At 34.8% G+C, this 19,902-nt stretch overlaps 1 protein-coding gene across 7 annotated transcripts in view; it reads right to left on the reverse strand.

Moving 5' to 3' along the window:
• LOC135222004 (fatty-acid amide hydrolase 2-like) overlaps window positions 1–19,902 on the reverse strand; it is a 351,694-nt gene that overhangs the window by 110,249 nt on the left and 221,543 nt on the right. For all 7 annotated transcript variants that reach the window (XM_064260114.1, XM_064260117.1, XM_064260115.1 and 4 more), the window contains one exon: window positions 15,475–15,692. In XM_064260114.1, coding sequence (XP_064116184.1) covers window positions 15,475–15,692 — 218 coding nt within the window. The remainder of the gene's footprint in view (window positions 1–15,474; window positions 15,693–19,902) is intronic.

The raw sequence follows: 19,902 nt of genomic DNA on the forward strand, positions 1-19,902 counted from the left end.
TCTAGAAGTATTCGTGAACTGTTGGTGATAAGATTAGTGTGAAAATAGTAGGATAAAGCATCTACTAAGTTAGTTTATCAAGTGAAATATTGTAAATCTGATCAAGATGGCAGGAAGTTCCAACTGTGAAAAAAATGGCGAAATCTTGCGTGTCTAGCAGATTCGCAATAAGATGAGGTAGCAGGAAGGGAGCTAGCATTTCTCATCTATGAGATCAATAACAGCCCTAATCAAAAAGATACAAAAGCATTCATAGACACATTAGAAGGATATAATCCTTCAAACTGGAACAAATCATCAGAAAACATCTTGAAAATAATTGAAGAAGTTCCAAATAAAATCCAAGTGGCCAAGAGACTCATAATGAAAATTTACATCAAGCAACATATTCCAACAAAGAAAATGAATTAGGTGAACATTGTGAATATAATAATTGATGCAATAGGAAAAAGAATGGCAAAAGCATGCAAACTGTGTAAGGTGTGGTATAGCATAGTTAATCTACAAAACCTGATCAGAAAATGTTCTGCATGCAACATTCCAACGCATCTTCAATGTGCTGAAGTAATACAAGATATGAGTAAGGATACCAGAATATTTTGCTCAACATGTCTATCATGGATAGACAATGTTATTAAATCAAGACTTAATGTGCAAATAGTTGAGGATGAAGAGGAAGAGGAAGAAGGAGAAGAGGAAAATGGAAGAGAAGAAAACAAAACTGAAATGACAGAAAAAATAAGAAAAACAAAGAACAAGGCAAGAGTATGGATGCAGAGATACTCATTGTTACTACATATGAGGCAATCAAGCACCATACATATGAAGAAATAAATTATGACATGAAAAAACAAAATAAAATCCCGAAGAGGCTCTACCCAGATCTGCACACTGATGGGAAAGAAGAAAAAATAGACAAGAAAGACAAAGTCTGCACCCTTTTGCAAAGAGGGAATTGCAGATTTGGAGAAAGATGTTACTACAAACATCCCAAGGTATGTCACAACTATGAAATCAATGGTAAATGTGCATACCTAGATGGCTAAGAGGATGATTGCAGAGATCTACATCCAAAAATATGCAAAAACCTAAAAGAAGGAAAAGGATGTAAGTTTGACAAAAAATATATGCACCCTGTAGCCATGAATGAAAATCAATTAAATAATCAATCAAATAATAAAATCCAAAATAGGATAGAAACAAATAGAGAGAGGAACAAAGAACACGAGGTGAAGGAAAAAAGCAAGCCATCACCGCAATATGGAGTGTCAGTAAAGAATTTCCAAGCACCAGCTTCAAGATAGTACAGCTCAAGAGATAAATACTGTGTGTACGATGCTAGGGGGTAATGCAGATACGGAGAAAATTGCAGATTCAGACACAAAATGAATAATTATGAAGAAGGAAGAAGAGAAAATATTTTGGAAAAGTTGGATTTTTTAATGTCAAAATTTCTGGAAATGAAGAAAAGAACAACATACCAGAACAGGAAAGAGACATGGGAAAATCCTTATTATTACCCATATTAAATGCAGGAGATAACATGCAAACCATCATAGTGATGAATGCTCAGGGTTTAGTTACGAGTAACTCAAAAAGAAAAATAGAGTACTTAGAAGAACTAACCCAAATTGAAAAGTAAATAGATATAATGAATATAAGTAAAACCTGGTATTCCAAGAGACTGGTAATGACGATCAAATAAAAGGGTTCCAAACTTATAGATCAGATTAGAAAAAATAGGAATCAAGGGGGAACCGCGATATATGGGAAAGACAAAAAACAAGGAAAAATATATGAGAAATATAGTAACTCAGAATGTGAACTAATAGCGGTAGAATTCGAATCTGGAAAATTAATGAACATAGTAATATATAGACCCCCTAATACTAAAGAGTTTGACACAATAATAGAAAAATTGGATGATATATGTAGAAATCACAAGGACTGGAATATTCTCCTATCCGGAGACTTTAACTTTCCTTTCATAGACTGGAAAGAAAGAATATGAGATTGTGGTTGCATTTATACATATAAAGAGAGTAATAGTAGTGCAGAAGATAAGAGGCAATTCAAAAAGCTATTAGATACACTACTAGAATACAACATTCAACAAATAAATCACCTGCCAACAAGAAAGGAAAATACTTTAGACCTAGTATTTGTGAACAATGTGAATTATGTTAAAGAAATAATAGCTTATAATGTGAGTATTTCAGACCATAATGTCATAGAATTAATAGTCCATTCCAAAGCAAGTGAAAACAGAGATAAGCAAGAAATGAAAAAGAGGGAAGGATATGGAAAATACTTCTACAGTAAAAATATAAAATGGTCAGAAATAAATGAAGAATTAAAGATTGGGATAACATTTTCGTAAGTGATGATATAAAGGTAAATATGGAATTATATAAAATATTAGAGAAAATAGTGGATAAATATATATCGAAGAAGAAAAGTAAACATCAGTCATGCATTCCAAGAGACAGAAGGAGCTTGTTCCAGAAAATCAGAAAGTGGAAAAAAGGTCTTGCAAAAGAAAAAAATGCATGGAAAATGATGGAACTAAAACGTAAGATAGAAAATGCAGAACAAAAGATTATTCAATCAAAAGAAAATGATAAATGGGACTTGGAAGAAAAAAACCTAGTAAATATCAAGCAAAACCCCAAACTATTGCACTCATATGCAAAAAAGATGAATAAAAGAAGAATAGAAATAGGCCCTCTGAGAATTGAAGGGAGATTAACGAATGAAAAAAAAGGAAAATGCAACATATTGGCAGAAAGATATAAGAGAGAATTCACCCCTAGAATTGATAATGAAGATAATGATACAGAAGTAAGGGATAAAAATAGTGAATATTTAGCAGACATGAAATTAATGAATCTGATATTGTGCAGGCTATTAATGAAATTAAAAATGGAGCTGCAGCAGGGCCTGGTGGTGTCCCAGCTATTTTGTTAAAGAAAGTTGTTCATTCTATCACAAAGCCACTTGCAATATTATTAAGACAAAGTGTAGATACAGGCAAGATTTATGATGAACACAAATTAGCATATATTACCCCTACTTTCAAAAGTGGATCAAGACTAGAGGCAAGTAATTATAGGCCTGTGAATGTAACATCACATATCATGAAAGTGTATGAAAGGGTAATGAAGAAAAATATTATGAAACACTTAATAAAAAATAATTTGTTTAATATAGGACAACATGGTTTTGTACCCGGAAAAAGTACACAAACCCAACTGTAAGTCCACCGTGAGAACATATATAAACATATGAAAAGCAGAAATGAAACAGATGTGGTTTATCTAGACTTTGCAAAAGCTTTTGACAAGGTAGATCATAATATATTAGCGAAGATAATTAGAAAACATAATATAGTGGATAAAGTAGAAAGATGGTTAAAAGAATTTTTACACAACAGAAAACAGATAGTTATTGCAAACGATGAGAAATTGGATGAAGCTAAGGTAATATCCGGTGTGCCACAAGGTACGGTGTTAGCTGCATTACTGTTTGTTATTATGATTGCAGACATAGACAGTAATGTTAAGGACTCGGTAGTGAGTAATTTTGCCGATGACACAAGAATAAGTAGAGAAATTACTTGTGATGAAGATAGGAACGCGCTACAAAGAGACCTTAACAAAGTATATGTTTGGGCAGAGGTAAATAGGATGGTATTTAACTATGATAAATTTGAATCAATAAATTATGGAGACAGAGAAGGAAAGCTATATGCATATAGGGGACCTAATAATGAGACAATTACAAATAAGGAAGCATTTAAAGACCTTGGTGTGATGTTGAATAGGAACATGTTATGCAATGATCAAATAGCAATTCCATTGGCAAAATGTAAAGCAAAAATGGGAATGTTGTTACAGCACTTCAAAACAAGAAAAGCTGAACACATGATTATGCTTTATAAAACATATGTTCGCAGTCCACTTGAATATTGCAATATGATATGGTACCCACACTATCAAAAGGATATTGCACAAATAGAGTGTACAAAGGTCCTTTACAGCTAGAATAGAAGAAGTTAAGGATCTTGACTACTGGGAAAGACTACAATCCTTAAAATTATATACAGTGGTCCCCCCGTATTCACGGGGGATGCGTACCAGAACCCCCCCCCAACCCCCCCCCCGTGAATAGTTATAATCCGCGATGTTTGGAACCCCTATGAAAATGCTAAAAACAGCCTATTTTGTTAGTTAAAACTCAAGAAAAACCCACTAAAATTTTCATACTTGGTTTTTTAAATAGTTTTATCACAAAAAGTGCATTTTATGATGAAATTCATCAAAAAAACCAGGAATTTGTGGATATTTATCATGGAAAAATACCGCAAATGCACGAATTTTCCGCGAATAATGCAGGGAAACGTTCCCCAGAGAAATCCGCGAATGTGTGAGTCCGCGAATCTGGAGAACGCGAATACGGGGGGTCCACTGTAGTCTAGAAAGGAGAAAAGAATGCTACATGATAATATTCAGGCATGGAAACTGATAGAAGGAATTGCTGAAAACATCATGGAGCTCAAAATATCGGAAAGAGCAAGCAGAAGTAGATTAATAGTGCCCAAATCTATACCAGGAAAAATAAGGAAAGCACATCGGACATTAATCCACTAAACACCAGCATCGAAAATACAGCGTCTAATGCGTTGCCAGCTCATCTGAGGAATATATCAGGAGTGAGCGTAGATGTGTTTAAGAATAAGCTCGACAAATATCTAAGCTGCATCCCAGGCCATCCAAGATTGGAAGATGCAAAAAATATACCGAAAAGATGCACTAGCAACTCTCTGGTAGACATTAGAGCTCACACTGAGGGACCTGGGGCAACCCGAAACAAGATGTAAGGTCTCTCTCTCTCTCTCTCTCTCTCTCTCTCTCTCTCTCTCTCTCTCTCTCTCTCACTTATGTTTGTTTGTTTTGTAGTATTAATAAAGGATTTACCTTATAACTAATTTTCAAATATTAATAAAAAAAAATAGTGATTCCCAGTCTTTTTATCCACTTCGAGGAAGGAGGGCAGGGGAGTAAATGACAGTTTGATATACATTCGGAGGGGAAGGAGTCGGAATTTAGGAGTTATTCTCTCTCTCTCTCTCTCTCTCGCACCTCTTCCCTCTCTCTCAATGTCTCTCTCCTCTCTCTCTCTCTCCTCTCTCTCTGTGTTATTGGCTTGTAGGTTATATATTTTTAATGGTAAAAATGTGTTTAAGATGACTTTTGAAATTAAATTTTAATAATAATACGTATAAACCTAAAGATGTTAATACAGGAATTAAAGGTTAGTAATTTAAACTCCTTAAAACGCCTCCTATTGGACGTATTTTACGTCGAGATAAATTGTCTGTCGGGTGCCGATTGGACGTATTTTACGTCGACATAGAAAAGTTTATTTAAAAATTCACGGAAAAATACTTATAGGCCTACCAGCCGAAAACTTTTGAATCACGCGCCTTGGGGATGCTGGGAGTTCACGGATCAAGGTGTTGTTTTGTTTACAATCGTTACGCAGGCGCGCAAGCGCGAATTTCTTTCTTATCGCACTTAAAATTATCAGTGACACATCTCAGAAATTATTTCATCACTTTGACATAATTTTTGCACCATTTTAAATTAGCTGTTACATGGAGTATATATGAAAATGTGCACAATTTCATGTAAAATACAACAAAAAAACACTCATGATTGTAGCTTTTATCAGTTTTGAAATATTTTCATATAAATAACGATAAGTGCCAAAATTTCAACCTTCGGTCAACTTTGACTACCAAAATGGTCATAAAACGCAATTGTAAGCTAAAACTCTTATATTTTAGTAATATTCAATCATTTACCTTCATTTTGTAACAAATTGGAAGTCTCTAGCACAATATTTCGATTTATGGTGAATTTATGAAAAAAAATTTTTCCTTACGTTGACGCGGTAACTCTTCCGAAAAAATCATACGTGCGATTGTCGTAATGTTTGCACCATTTTAAATTAGCCGTTACATAAAGTTTTATATATGGAAATGTGCGCAATTTAATCGACAATACAACTAAAAATAACGCATGGTTGTAGCTTTTATCAGTTTTGAAATATTTTCATATAAATAACAATAAGTGCAAAAATTTCAACCTTCGTTCAACTTTGACTCTACCGAAATGGTCGAAAAATGCAATTATAAACTAAAACTCTTATATTCTAGTAATATTCAATCATTTACCTTCATTTTGCAACAAATTGGAAGTCTCTAGCACAATATTTTGATTTATGGTGAATTTATGAAAAAAAAAACATTTTCCTTATGTCCGCATGGTAACTCTTCCGAAAAAATCATACGTGCGATTGTCGTAATGTTTGCACCATTTTAAATTAGCCGTTACATAAAGTTTTATATATGAAAATGTGCGCAATTTCATGTAGAATACAACAAATAATAATTGAAGGTTGTAGCTTTTCTCATTTTTGAAGTATTTGCATATAAATCACAATAAATAGAAAAAAAACCACGTTCGGTCAACTTTGACTCTACCGAAATGGTCAAAAAACGCAATTGTAAGCTACAACTCTTACAGTCTAGTATTATTCAGTCATTTATTTTCATTTTGAAACAAATTCGAAGTCTCTAGCAAAATATTTAGATTTATGGTGAGTTTAAGAAAAAAAAAAACTTTCCTTTCTTCCGCACGCGGATTCTCCGCCGCAAATCTCCGAAATGCGTACATCGCATTCTCGGAATATTTGCTCCATTTCATATTAGGCGTTTCATAGAGTTTTATATATGAAAATGTGCGCAATTTCATGTAAAATACATCAAAAAAAATAATAGAATGTTGTAGCTTTTCTCATTTTTGAAATATTTGCATATAAAAAAAATATATATAAAAAAATTCGACATTCGGTCAAATTTAACTTGTCCGAAATGGTCGAAAACTGCAATTGTAAGCTACAACTCTTACAGTATAGTAATATTCAATCATTTATCTTAATTTTGAAATAAATTGGAAGTCTCTAGAACAATATTTAGATTTATGGTGAATTTTTAAAAAAAACATCTTTTTACGTCTGCACGTTACGAATTCATGCATCATTTTGTGATAATATTTTCTCTGTGTTGCTTTGATCGTTTTACAATGTGTTATGTACCAAAATGATCACAATTTAGTGTACAATACAACAAAATAAATTAACTTGTTAGCTTTACCGTTTTGCTCACAGCACGATTTGAATACAATTATATATGAAATTTTGTTTTTGCGCTATCATATATCGCATTATTTAATAATTGATGAGATTTTTTTTCATTTCTGATGGTTTGACCATACTAAACTTCAGCCAATAACAAAAAAAGGAGCCAAAAATGAAACTCTTAATCTTGAAAACAAGTGCGCTGTGATTTTTTGAAAAAAATATTTTTTCCGCTTCGGCGCTCACTCAGAGACCCCTCGGCATACGGGAGACTATTTTTATTATGCCCCTTAGGCGTTTAAGGGTCATGGTATATTTGAAGTAGGATGTTATTTATGGTATACATTTGGTATGTAAACTTTCAATATAGGCAGTTAGAAGCATTTTTAGTGGTGGTTCTAACTATACATGGGGGTGTCTAGTACACATACCCGCGAATACACAGGAACAATGTATACATATAATACACATTACAATCCCTCTTCATCAGAAGAATTCAAAGTATGTAATGAAGAAAGAATCAACAAATATATTAATTGCAATATCCATAGAGGCATTGTTGTCTTGAAGTATGTGGGCATGATTAACTGAATTCATCCAGTTTTCTTTTGTTACATAGCTCAAGGCTTCCCTGACAAAGGGTTTTAAAACACAATTTTAAAATTATTTTTCTTTGCAATGTATGGCTTAACTAAGCTCCATATTAATTCAATCAGGTTGTACTGGCAGTGATAGGGCAGAAGTCTAACAACTCTGTGACAATGTTGAATTGCAATGGTACCAATAATGTAGTTGTGTGGATGTCTTGAGGTACATTGCTTGACATTTGCAAGCGATTCTTCAGCCTTTACAAGATCGTCTCTGGGGATTGCTCCTTTTTTTATGAGCCATTCTCTGATGACATCCTTTCATCTGACATTGGTCAGTGGTTTATCTGGCATGGTCTATGGTTTGTCAACTTGGAGAGTGGTAGGATGCATTATCCATTATTATCACAGATGATGGTGGAATATTTGGTATTAACTGAGATGTAAACAACATTGTGAAAACTTGATGATTCATTTGATTGTGGTAGTCGCTGTCATTTTTAGCTTGAAATATTCATCCACAATTTGGAACAAAACCTTTCAAACCTACATGAAGGATGATCAAACGAATACCTCTCCCAGTTGAGGGATTATTTCCTGTTGCTTTATCAGAATTCTTTTCTATCCAGCATTTCCCAACAATGTCATTTTGATTTATCCTCATTTCATCAAATACACAAAAGAGTTAAATCCCATTCTCTTTAAGGCCCTAATTTCTTATAGAAACTCAGTTCTGGCAATTACAGCATCATTTCTCATCAATTCTCTTTAACAAAAATATTTTTCCATTCACTGCTATATTGAATTCCAATTTCATGCAGTTCTCTGCAGCCATTATACCGAATGTTTTCTTTCAAATCCTCTTTTATCTAGTGTTGTGGCTTCTTTCCTTGCATAGAAACCTAACACAGTTCAATGCAAAACACTTTTATGAAAGTCATCGAAGTCTGTTACACACTTGGGTTGGTATTTCTTTTGTTCCAGAAAAATTACATCACCGAATTTTTCTTGACTTTCTTTGCCTTCTTTGCATATCCTGTTGATTGTTCTTTCTGACAGCTTTGTTGCTTTGGCAGTGCGCTGCAAGGCTTTTCTGACACCAGTTAAAGGACCATTGTTGGCTTTTTCTTTAAGAAGTGCCTGTGAACTATCCCTCTAGCCTGTGGATGCAGATTACTACAGCTAGTTCTTTCCATGGCGCTTGTAAGAAGACCAACATCTTAATGAATCATGTCAACCTCTACCAAAGCCAATATTGGCTCTACGTGGCCCAAGGGCAGCTCAACTCAGCCCAGAGCCCTCTAGGAAAACTGCAACGTAGCTCAAAATTTATGTCGTGTTTCAAGAAAAAAAAATTTTGATATTTTTAGAGAGTACAAAAACACTTCAAAAGGTCTTCATACAGTGGTACCTCGAGATACGAAATTAATCCGTTCCGAAGCGGCCTTCGTATCATGAGTTTTTTGTATCTTGAACCGCATTTTACATGTAAAATGCCTAATCCGTTCCAAGCCCTACAAAAACACCCCAGTAAATTATATTTCCAGGCCTACACCACATGTTCTAGGGTTACGACGCCGATCCGATGGAAGAAATATGACTCCAAAAAGGCAAAATACTGTACATACTTGAGTAATATTCAACTGCATGTAATGTTCAACCCCATTTTTACTGCATATATTGGGACTTTTGCAGATGTCCCTTAGCAATACCTAAGCCTATGTTAGCGGTTGCAACTGTAGCCTAGTCTATGATTCTGACATCTAAACTTAAGAAGCTAAAAGCTTAGAATATGCCAATAAAATGTATAAATAATCAGTATGTACTCATTTCAAATAATTATTAATTAATCATTAACTATAATACACACAAAAAAAAAAAACCTTCCAATCGTTTGTTTACATTCAGCTCTTACGAGTACCGAATGATCGCCAAGCAATAACTTTTCCTAGGACACAGTAAGCCATAAATTTTCATTAGTATCTCTCTTCAACTAATGAAACTACCAAACAGTATAATAACCATTAATTTCTATTCTTTATTCTATCTTTACCTAATGTTTTTTTTTATTAAATGTATTGCATGAATAAGTTTTTCAATTTACAGCATCCTTTTACCAATAGAATACATAAAGCACAAGGGGTAGATGCTGACCAATAGGAGAGCAGGATCTTATGGGGTGACTAGCATCAGGAACCAATGGGAGAGCAGAAGGATGGTGGTGAGTTTACTCAGTTGGCGGGGCGCTAGTTTTAAAATTGTTCTCGGTGGTCCGGGCGAATCTCGGGACTTTACATCAACAACCTTTCGTAACTTGAGCAATTTTCGTATGTAGAGCCGTAAAATTTTTCGTATTTGCTTTCGTATCTCGAGTTTTTCGTAAGTTGAGCCTTTCATATGTCGAGGTACCACTGTATTTGATAATGAAAACATACAAGTGATTTTTTAGCATGTTCTAGGCTAGTAGTGCATTCATTAAAAAACAAATTGATTGGGAACAATGGACATGGTAACGCTGCGCCCCAACCTTGCCCTGCTCAAAACAACTAAAAGGTTAGGGTATCATCAACTAGCCTGAACAATCTGGTTGTGCATCAATCGGAGCAGTACCGAATTCCAGAACTGGAATCAGACATTAATGATGGCAAAAATAATAACATTTAGCTAATATACTAAAAGAAAAGCTAAGAGCAAACAACACCGTTCAAGATGAAATACTTCACCAAAACCCTGGAAAATATCCGATTGATGAAGTAAGGACCAATGTTGGTGGGGAGCCACCAGACAACGAATTGGGAGTTTCTGCTGGATTGTACCTGGCTATCCCAAAAGTGGGTGGATCCCGATCATCAACACTAACGATGACAGCGCCAAAGCAAAATTTTTATTTTGGACTGCTGAGGTAGGAAGCTCTCAGCTATGTAACTACTTGGTAAGTTACTTGTGTAAAACTGAATTTATTTCAATCTGAACAAGAAAATTCCTATTTATCTCCTTTATGGCTATAAAACAGAGCAATGAAATGCACATGCAAAAATATTGTTGCATAAAAACAATGCTAATAATCGATGTAGGAAACCAATTTTTAAGGAAAACCAACTAATCTAGTTACCAAATAATTTAAAAATTCACTCTTGCCACACACAAAATTTAAGAGATTAACAGTCAGCCATGGTGCTTACCCCTTTAAAACCTCGTAAGGCTGTGTTGTAATGTATGTGTTATGCATTACGAAAACAAACTCATTTGTTGTAAACTTTTAATTGCAAGTCACTTCTCAAAAACAGATCATCTTCCCCACCGTTATCCATACATGAAGGAGTCGGTTGCCTGATGCACCTTCTCCACCAAACCTCTTCTCTCCATATCTTCCTTCATTTTATCTTGCCAGCTAATTCTCTGTCTTCCTCTTGATCTTCTCCCTAGGTCTAACAGGTTCTTCCCAAGCACCCTTCACACCCTCCTTGCCATCGAACCTTAACACATGCCCATACTATCTTAATCGTGACTCTCTTATCACCTCTGTTATCTTTGCTAAGCCTGCTCCTCTTATTTCATCATCTTCCAATCTCTCAAGCAGCAATATTCCCATATTCCACCTCAGTATTCCCACCTCTTTTCTCTCAGGCTTTACTTCCTCTTCTCCTCTTAAAGCCCATATTTCCAATCCATACTGGTCTTACCACTTATAGATTGAATGGCATTTCCTTATCACATACTACTCAAGCTACATCTCTCCACTTCCCCAACGCCACTTTTACCCAACTGTCAACTTCAGCCTCACATCCTCCCTTTTCGCTTAAAGTAGATCCTATGTATTTAAATTTTCTGCTTATTTTATAATTGAACCTCTTCTTGTACTATTACTATTCTGTCTTTATCTTTCCTACTGCTCACCAAAACCTCAGTTTTATTCACATTTACCTTTAAGCCCCCCCCCCCCCTCTAAAGACTCCTGCCACTCTCCAACCCTTTTCTGTAGGTCCTTCTCATCTTCAGCAAAGTTTTCTGTTTCCCCAACTGCTGCTACTACTTTTGTGCTTGCTCTTTGATATATCATCTTGACTAGCCTAACCAACTTTTCTGGACTTTCCTCCTCCTCCTCAAACACCAAAACATCACTTCTCTTGGGATTCTATGGTATGCTTTCTCGAGGTCTATAAATGTACAATAAAGCTCCAGGTTTCCCTCTAGCCTCTTCCTGTAGTTGTCTTACTATAAAGGTGGCATCCAGTCTCCCTCTTCTTCTCATGAATTCATACTGATGTTTTCTGATCTTTACAGTCTCTCTTAATCTCTCATCCAGTATCCTCTTTCAAACTTTCAATCATGCTCTGTTAGTCTAATTATCTTGTAGTTACCACAATCCATGACATCTCCCTTCTGCTTGTATATGTACATATATGTACACATGTATATGTATATATATATGTTTGTATCTGTATATGTATATGTATATGTATATGTATATGTATACATACATACATACTACATATACATATATATATATAGAGATAGATATATAGATAGATATATATATATATATATATATCTATATATATATACGTATATATATAGATCATATATATATATATATATATATATATATATATATATATATATATATATATATATATATATATATATATATATATATATATATATATATATATATATATATATATATATATATATATATATATATATAATATATATATATATATATATATATATATATATATATATATACGTATATATATATATATAGATATATATATATATATATATATATATATATTATATATATATCAGCTACAATGTCCTTTAATATCTAATTCGCTCTACCTCGAATTAATATATTTTCATATATGCTTACCATCGCAAGGGATAACCGCAATGGGGCGATAATAGATTTGCCTGGACCAGGGCGCGAACCTATGGATCCTTTCAAACCCAGGAACGTCAGTGAAGCTTTACCTACTACACCACCCCCCATAAAGTTCGAGCCCTGGTCCAACGAGAGGTAAGCTTCACTGACGTTCCTGGGTTTGAAAGGATCCATAGGTTCGCGGCCTGGTCCAGGCAAATCTATTATCGAGAAAAAATTCCCCTTCCATATATATAATCGAGTAGAGCGAATTAGTTAAGCTATATGAAAATATATTATTCCGAGGTAGAGCGAATTAGAATTAAAAAAGGACATTGTAGCTCGATATATGTATATGAATCACGGAAATGTGATATGACTATATTATATGATATATATATATATATATATATATATATATATATATATATATATATATATATACATAGATACATATGACATATATACATATACATATATATATATATATATATATATATTATAATATATATATATATAATATACACGTATATATGTATATATATATATATATACTATATATATATATATATATATATATATATATATATTACTATATATATATATATATATCTATATATATATATATATATATATAATATATATATACATACATACATAGATATACATACAGAGATATATAGATTAGAATATATATATATAATACTATATATATATATATATATATATATATATATATATATAGATATATATATACACCATTAGACTTGCCTCCCAGTCCCTTGGGATTTTTTCCTCTTCCCATATAACTTTTGATAAATCCAGCATCCATTTCTCCCCCTCTGTACAAGTAATTTGATCATTTCAATTTAGGACTCCGATGGATGTGGTGCTTTACCATTCTTCATTTTACTCAATGCTCTCTTCACTTCTCTATCCTGTATTTCTATCACTGGTCTCTCCACCACCTGAGCTTCCACCAACTCCTCTCTCTCATTTTCAGTATTTAAAAGTTGTTCAAAAAAACTCTCTCCATCCTTTTCTTAATGTCTCCACCCCTATACAATATATTTCCATCTCTATCCTTGATGACACCCAATTTACCCAAATCCTGTCTCTGCCTTCTCCTCAAGTTTGAAATCTTATAGATATCTGTTCTCCTTCCCTTGTTCCTAGTCTCTCATTCAACTGCTCTGCCACCCTTTCAATAGCCATACCTATCCTCCTCCCATCTCTTTCCTCTGCATGCCTTACTTTCCAGTCCTTAAATTCTTTTGATTTTCAATTAATTAATTTTTGCACCTCTCCATTCCACCATCATTTTTCTCCTCTTGACACTCCATATCCACTGGTTCTTCCCACCAGTTCCTCTGCTTCCCTGATACATATTTCTCTCATATATGCCCAGATATTTTCCACTCTGTTACCCTGTTCAACTTCTACATTCCCCCTTGCCAGCCATCTCTCTCTCACAGTCCTCCTAAATTGCTCCCCCTTTTCTCCTTTAGTTCCCAAATCTTAAGTCTAGATCTCCTCTATCTCTTTTTTGGTTTTCCTCCATCTCATTTTTAAATCCACCACCACCATCCTCATATGCTGCTCCCAGGATCGCTTTGCAAGTCATCACATTGCCTTTGTCGGCTCCTCTAACTAGGATGCAATCTATTTGGCTTTGCACTCCTCCACTTTTATAAGTTATCGAGTACTTATCCAACTTCTGAAACCATGTGTTCATACATGCCTATTCAAAACCCTGAGCCACCTCCAATATATAATCCCCCATCTTCATTTCAAATTCCAAACCCATGGCACCTCCTCCCCCCTCAATGTTCTAATGACAGCCTCAAACTCTTGTCTAAATAATTCCTTCTCTTGCTCTTATCACCCCATCTGAGGAGTGTATGCTGATATTTACTACTTTGTTCCCTATTACCACCTTTTCCTTTCAATTGTTACATACTAAAATTCCAACTCCATTTCTTCTCTCTCGTGACCCGCTGTAATATAGCTTATACCCATTTCCTATCTCTCTAGTTCCACTCCCTTTCCACCTAGTCTCCTGCACACAAAAGAAATCTATCCTCCTCCTCCCCATCACATCTACTATCTCTTCCTCAGCCTTCCTGTTAGAGTACCAACTGCTCTTATCTTCCACCTTTTCACTAACTTCTTTGGCCACAGTCATGAACCCTGCGGTACCCCTCACCCATTTATCATGCCAGGAGGGGGAGTCTGACGCATTCATTTTTCTTACAATATCAGGCATGGCTTATTGTTTGGCAAAGGGGTTTTTACAACTGCATGACCTTGCTATCATCAACAACAGTTATTGGCAATGGATGGCAGCAGTTTCCACAGTATCGGCGGTGGGCCTAGCCTTTTACTAAAAAGTAAGACTGCAAGGCAGTAGCTGTCCTTTTAGTTGCGTTTTACGACACGCAGGACCTATGGTGGTAGTAATCTCACACCCCTACCACAGTAGTATAATTACTGTACCTAAACCAATTTTAATCTGGGGAAAACTAGATATGTTTACTGTCTGCAAGTACCAGGTTACTGGGAGTGTGTTAAAGAAGTGTTATGTAGATATGTACCACTTGGCATATCAATAGAAACAAAAATAAGAGCCAGAGCCAGCAATAGTGCATTTTGTTTATAACAACACCATACACACTACTAAGACTCAAAAGATAAAGCAACACAGTGGCAGCACACTCTTCAAATGAGTGATGTGACTGTAAGATGTATCAGATAACTAAGTAAAATTACTGTTTATTCAGAATTAAATTTATAAATGCATTACAAATAGTTTATTACCTCACCACCAGATGACCCACCAACAATCCTACTGGTCTGGTAGGGATTATTTGTTCGCCCATATATTGTATTTGAACTCTCCCACCACATACAAAGTTCGGACACGTTGGTAACACAGAGAGGTATAGCACCAGTCCCTCGCATCACATGGACAACATCAGCATCCTCTTCAGCAACCATGTTCCTTCTAATCCAGAGACCAGCTGTCTGGCGCAGCCCTGGAAAATAGATTGTGCTCTTACTGTTAATATATGTAGTGTTGATAAAGGTCAAAAACACACTGCAAAATAATGACGCCAGACAACCAACCAAAATTACTGGAGCAGCTTTTCCTCACTTTGGACTACTACCAAGCATTTAGCTACTTTCAATATCCATTAGGTTCACAATGAAAGAAAAAATAAAGTTGAAAGAAAAAATTTTTCAACATGATATCTACATTGTCTATAGTTAACACCTATAACCAACGGCTGTACTACAAACAAATTACTATGAATTCAATTCATTTGGGCATCCAAAACAGAAACTTCATTTTATTTATATTAATTTGGTAAAAAAAAATCCAAAGGTTTAAAGCTGTTATGTAATGTTCCTAAAAGAATAATGCATGTACTATAGCAACAAAGACATACATAAAATTTTTGTGATCAACTTTTATTTCTCCGATTTAATATTTGCAGAGTAGTTTAACTAATTATTAATATGCCAAAGTGCTACAATACATAATATACATTTAAGAAGTAACTTTTGAATAGCTCCTCCACCTCTCTTCACCAGACTCTTCAGTCCTGGGGAAATTTATTCCAATGTTTTACACTGATGAAGATCAGATAATATTTCAAATCATATATCTCCCATTGTAGGGGTTAGCAGACTTAATGAAGCCTTTACGTACTACTACTCTGCACCCTGCACAGATGAAATATGGGCGCCGACAAAGAAAATTGAGTTGATTTTGCAAAGGTGTGACTAGAAAATATTAAAACTCAAGACCTGGGTGTGATGGGAAGATCATTTCATGAATGCAGAATATCGTGTCTAGCAGTTGAAAACTGGGCTGAGATCTCAAAGATTGATTCAGAAGGTTTGGACATATGAGGAGATGCAATGAGGAACAGTTGGTGAGAAATGCAGTGCACATGTAAGTAGGAGAACACAGAGCTCTAAGATGGCCAAGGAGAAGAGAGAGAGAGAGAGAGCGAGAGAGAGAGAGAGAAAAAAAAAAAGAGAGACTCCATGAAGACCTAGACCTGATGGAAATTCAGGAAAATTCAGCATAGGGTAGCAGAGAGTGATGAGAACTCATTTCACATCTAACTCCATAAAGGGTAATGCTGATTTTAAAAGGTTTTAAATATGTATGTTGATGATATCATCACATTCCACAAGGTTTATTACTGGACATAAAGTGTTTTCATTCCTTGCACAATTTCAAGAACTACATGTCATAATTTAAAACCACTTTGAGGAGGCATTCCAACTGCTGAATTTCAAGGAATTATTGAATATCATTATTAACAGTTTTCAGCTGTTTTATGTTTAAATAAACATATCCTAAAGCAATAATGCTAAAATAATTTTTGAAACTGGTTTATTGACAATTTTGTTCATTGCTTGCATGACACTGGTAACCACAAATCATAAAAATTATTGTAAAAAAGTTGCTATGAATAATTCATACCGTTTTCAGCTGTTTTGTGTTTAAATAAACATATCCTAAAGCAATAATGCTAAAATAATTTTTTAAACTGGTTTATTGACAATTTTGTTCATTGCTTGTATGACACTGGTAACCACAAATCATAAAAATTAATGTAAAAAAGTCAGTATGAATAATTCAGGATAGGTCGAAATGAGTTATGGACTGTTTTTGACACTTTTATGCATAAATAAACATATCTAGAAAAGTTATTGGTATCAAAGAATGTTTAGATTGGTTCATGGACAATTTTGTTCATTGCTTGTATGGCACTGTGAACAAAAAAGACTAGTAAAAACATCAGTCTATGCATGATTATACATTGAATCAAGTCTGATAAAAGGACAAATTTTCTAAGACAATTTGTATTTTTCATAGCTATAAACCTGAGGTCTTAACAATAAAATAAATTTCTAGCGCCCAGCTGGATCTGGTTAAATCACTGATGAAAAGCAAGGAATCTTGTGAGATTTGGCAATGCGCACATATATCGGGTGAAAACTGGTCAAGGACCACGCACCCACGCTACTGCGTTCAGTATTTTTCTTAACCGCCTGGGTGCGAGTCGCGGTTGCCCTCTCTCGGCCTTTTACCTAGTTCATTGCCCGTTTTTGCTTGTGATTCTGTGTGTGTGTGTGTGCGCACTTGTATTATGGCTTCTTCTACTCCTTCTCGGCCTTGAGTACTCAAGGTTTCCTGTGTTCTTGTTTCCTGGCTTCTTCAGCGACAGACCCACACACCACTTGCAGTAGGTGTCATTCTAATGTTTGTACCATAATGAATCCGTCCAGAATGTCATGCGTGGCCTAGAGAGCAGTGGAAGTTATTTTATGGTAAGAGGGAGTATCGTAGAGTTTTTGCCCTTCCTTCGTGGGAGAGATTTTCATCTCCTCTTCCCGATGCTTTGCCTCCTTTTTCTTCCATTGATTTGTCGGAAATATCGGGAGGCCCTCAGGCTGATTTATTATGTAATGTCACCCCCTCTTCCTCGGGAGTTAATTTACTTCCCGAGAGGGAGGAGACTTTTTAATCAGTTTCTTTTGTTACAGAGTTGGAGGCATCCAAAATGGCAGCGCTTGGGGGGTTGCATTTGGAAAATTAATTTGAAAACAAAATTTACAGTGTTTCCCCATATTCGCAGGGGATAGGTACCGGACCCACCCGCGAATAGCTAGAAACCGCGAATAATTAAAACCCATGAAAACGCTTCAACCTGCCTATTTTGTTTGTTAAAACTCAAGAAAAACAAAGTAAAAATGTTTATATCTGGTTTTTTAATAGCTTTATCACAAAAAGTGCATTTTACAATGAAATTGATAAAAAAACAGGAATTTATGGATATTTCTTATAGAAAAATACTGCGAATAGGCCAATTCTCAGCAAATAATGGGGATATATGTTCCAGAGAGAAATCCGCGAATATGTAAGTCTGCGAATAAAGGGGGTTCACTGTATTCGAAAATAACTGTTCCCCTTATAGTATATATCCCATTTTCTCTATTGATAGCTTACTAGAGAAATCGACTTGTAGGGATTACTGAGCCTTCAGAATCTAAATATTTTTTTTCTTCTTATTTTTGAGTCTAGAAATATTGCTCTTTTGCTGTTTCCTGATTTTTTTTTTCTTTACTAAATGCTTCGATCTCAAAGAAGACTGAAACAAGACTTATGTTTAATCAGTATTATTTGTAGAATTAGTGGTAAAAGTTGGAAGGAAATAACCTTCAGTCATTAGGTATGAAATAATCTTCAGCCACTTACTTTATGGAATGGGGCCTTATGACATCAGCACTCCCCATTATTGCAAATTTTATATAATATACAAATCAAGACCAAGAGAGCACAATTCTATTCATTTGATTATATTGTAAATTTCATGGCATGTTTCTTATATGACAAATTAGTTTCAGTGCAAAAAACAGCCTTCTCATCGCCACAGTTTCATAGTTATTGCAAAATAAGCATAATTTTTTTCTTTTATCATTCTCTCAAAACTTAGTTTTTTTAAAATAAATGCTTATATCTTCAAGAAGACTGAATCAAGTACTATGAAACTTTTACAGTGTAGTACAACTATATAGTATCTTGATTTTCAAAGAGAGAAATTGATTTTTGAGTGAAACTTTTTTGGGGGGCATATTATTTGCAAAAAGTGATATCATGATTTTTTTCAAATGCAAAAAAAAAATTAAACAATAATAAATAAATCAACTTAAAAGTCAAATTTCTAACTTTCTCTTCGAAAATTTTCATTATTAGTTGAAGAATAAGTGGTAAAAATTTGAAGCAAATTTCTTCAATCATAACATGATGGCTTTAAGCACTTATACTTTATAATGGGGCCTTATGAAATCTAGCCATGGGGGGGACAAGCCTGTCTCAACAGGTGCCAGTCCCAAGCCCGGATAAATAGGGAGGGTTCGTGTCAGGAAGGGCATCCGAACGTAAAAACCCATGCCAGACCCAATGAAATGAGTCATGAATATTGATGAGAATAGTGCTAGGGAGTACTCCATAAACGACGCACAGACACATCACCCTAACCCTGTGACAAGGCGAGGGCTACTGCATCATGAACGGGAGCAGCTAAAGAAGCGAGCTCTAAATGTGATCAGAATAGGCCAGCTCAATATCGGGTCTATGACAGGAAGAGAAAGAGAGTTGGCAGAGTTGATGAGGATAAAGATAGTGGACATTTTGTGTGTGCAAGAAACTCGATGGAAGGGTAA

This window comes from Macrobrachium nipponense, chromosome 3 (assembly GCF_015104395.2).
Source record: "Macrobrachium nipponense isolate FS-2020 chromosome 3, ASM1510439v2, whole genome shotgun sequence".
In the NCBI taxonomy this organism is placed as follows: domain Eukaryota; kingdom Metazoa; phylum Arthropoda; class Malacostraca; order Decapoda; family Palaemonidae; genus Macrobrachium; species Macrobrachium nipponense.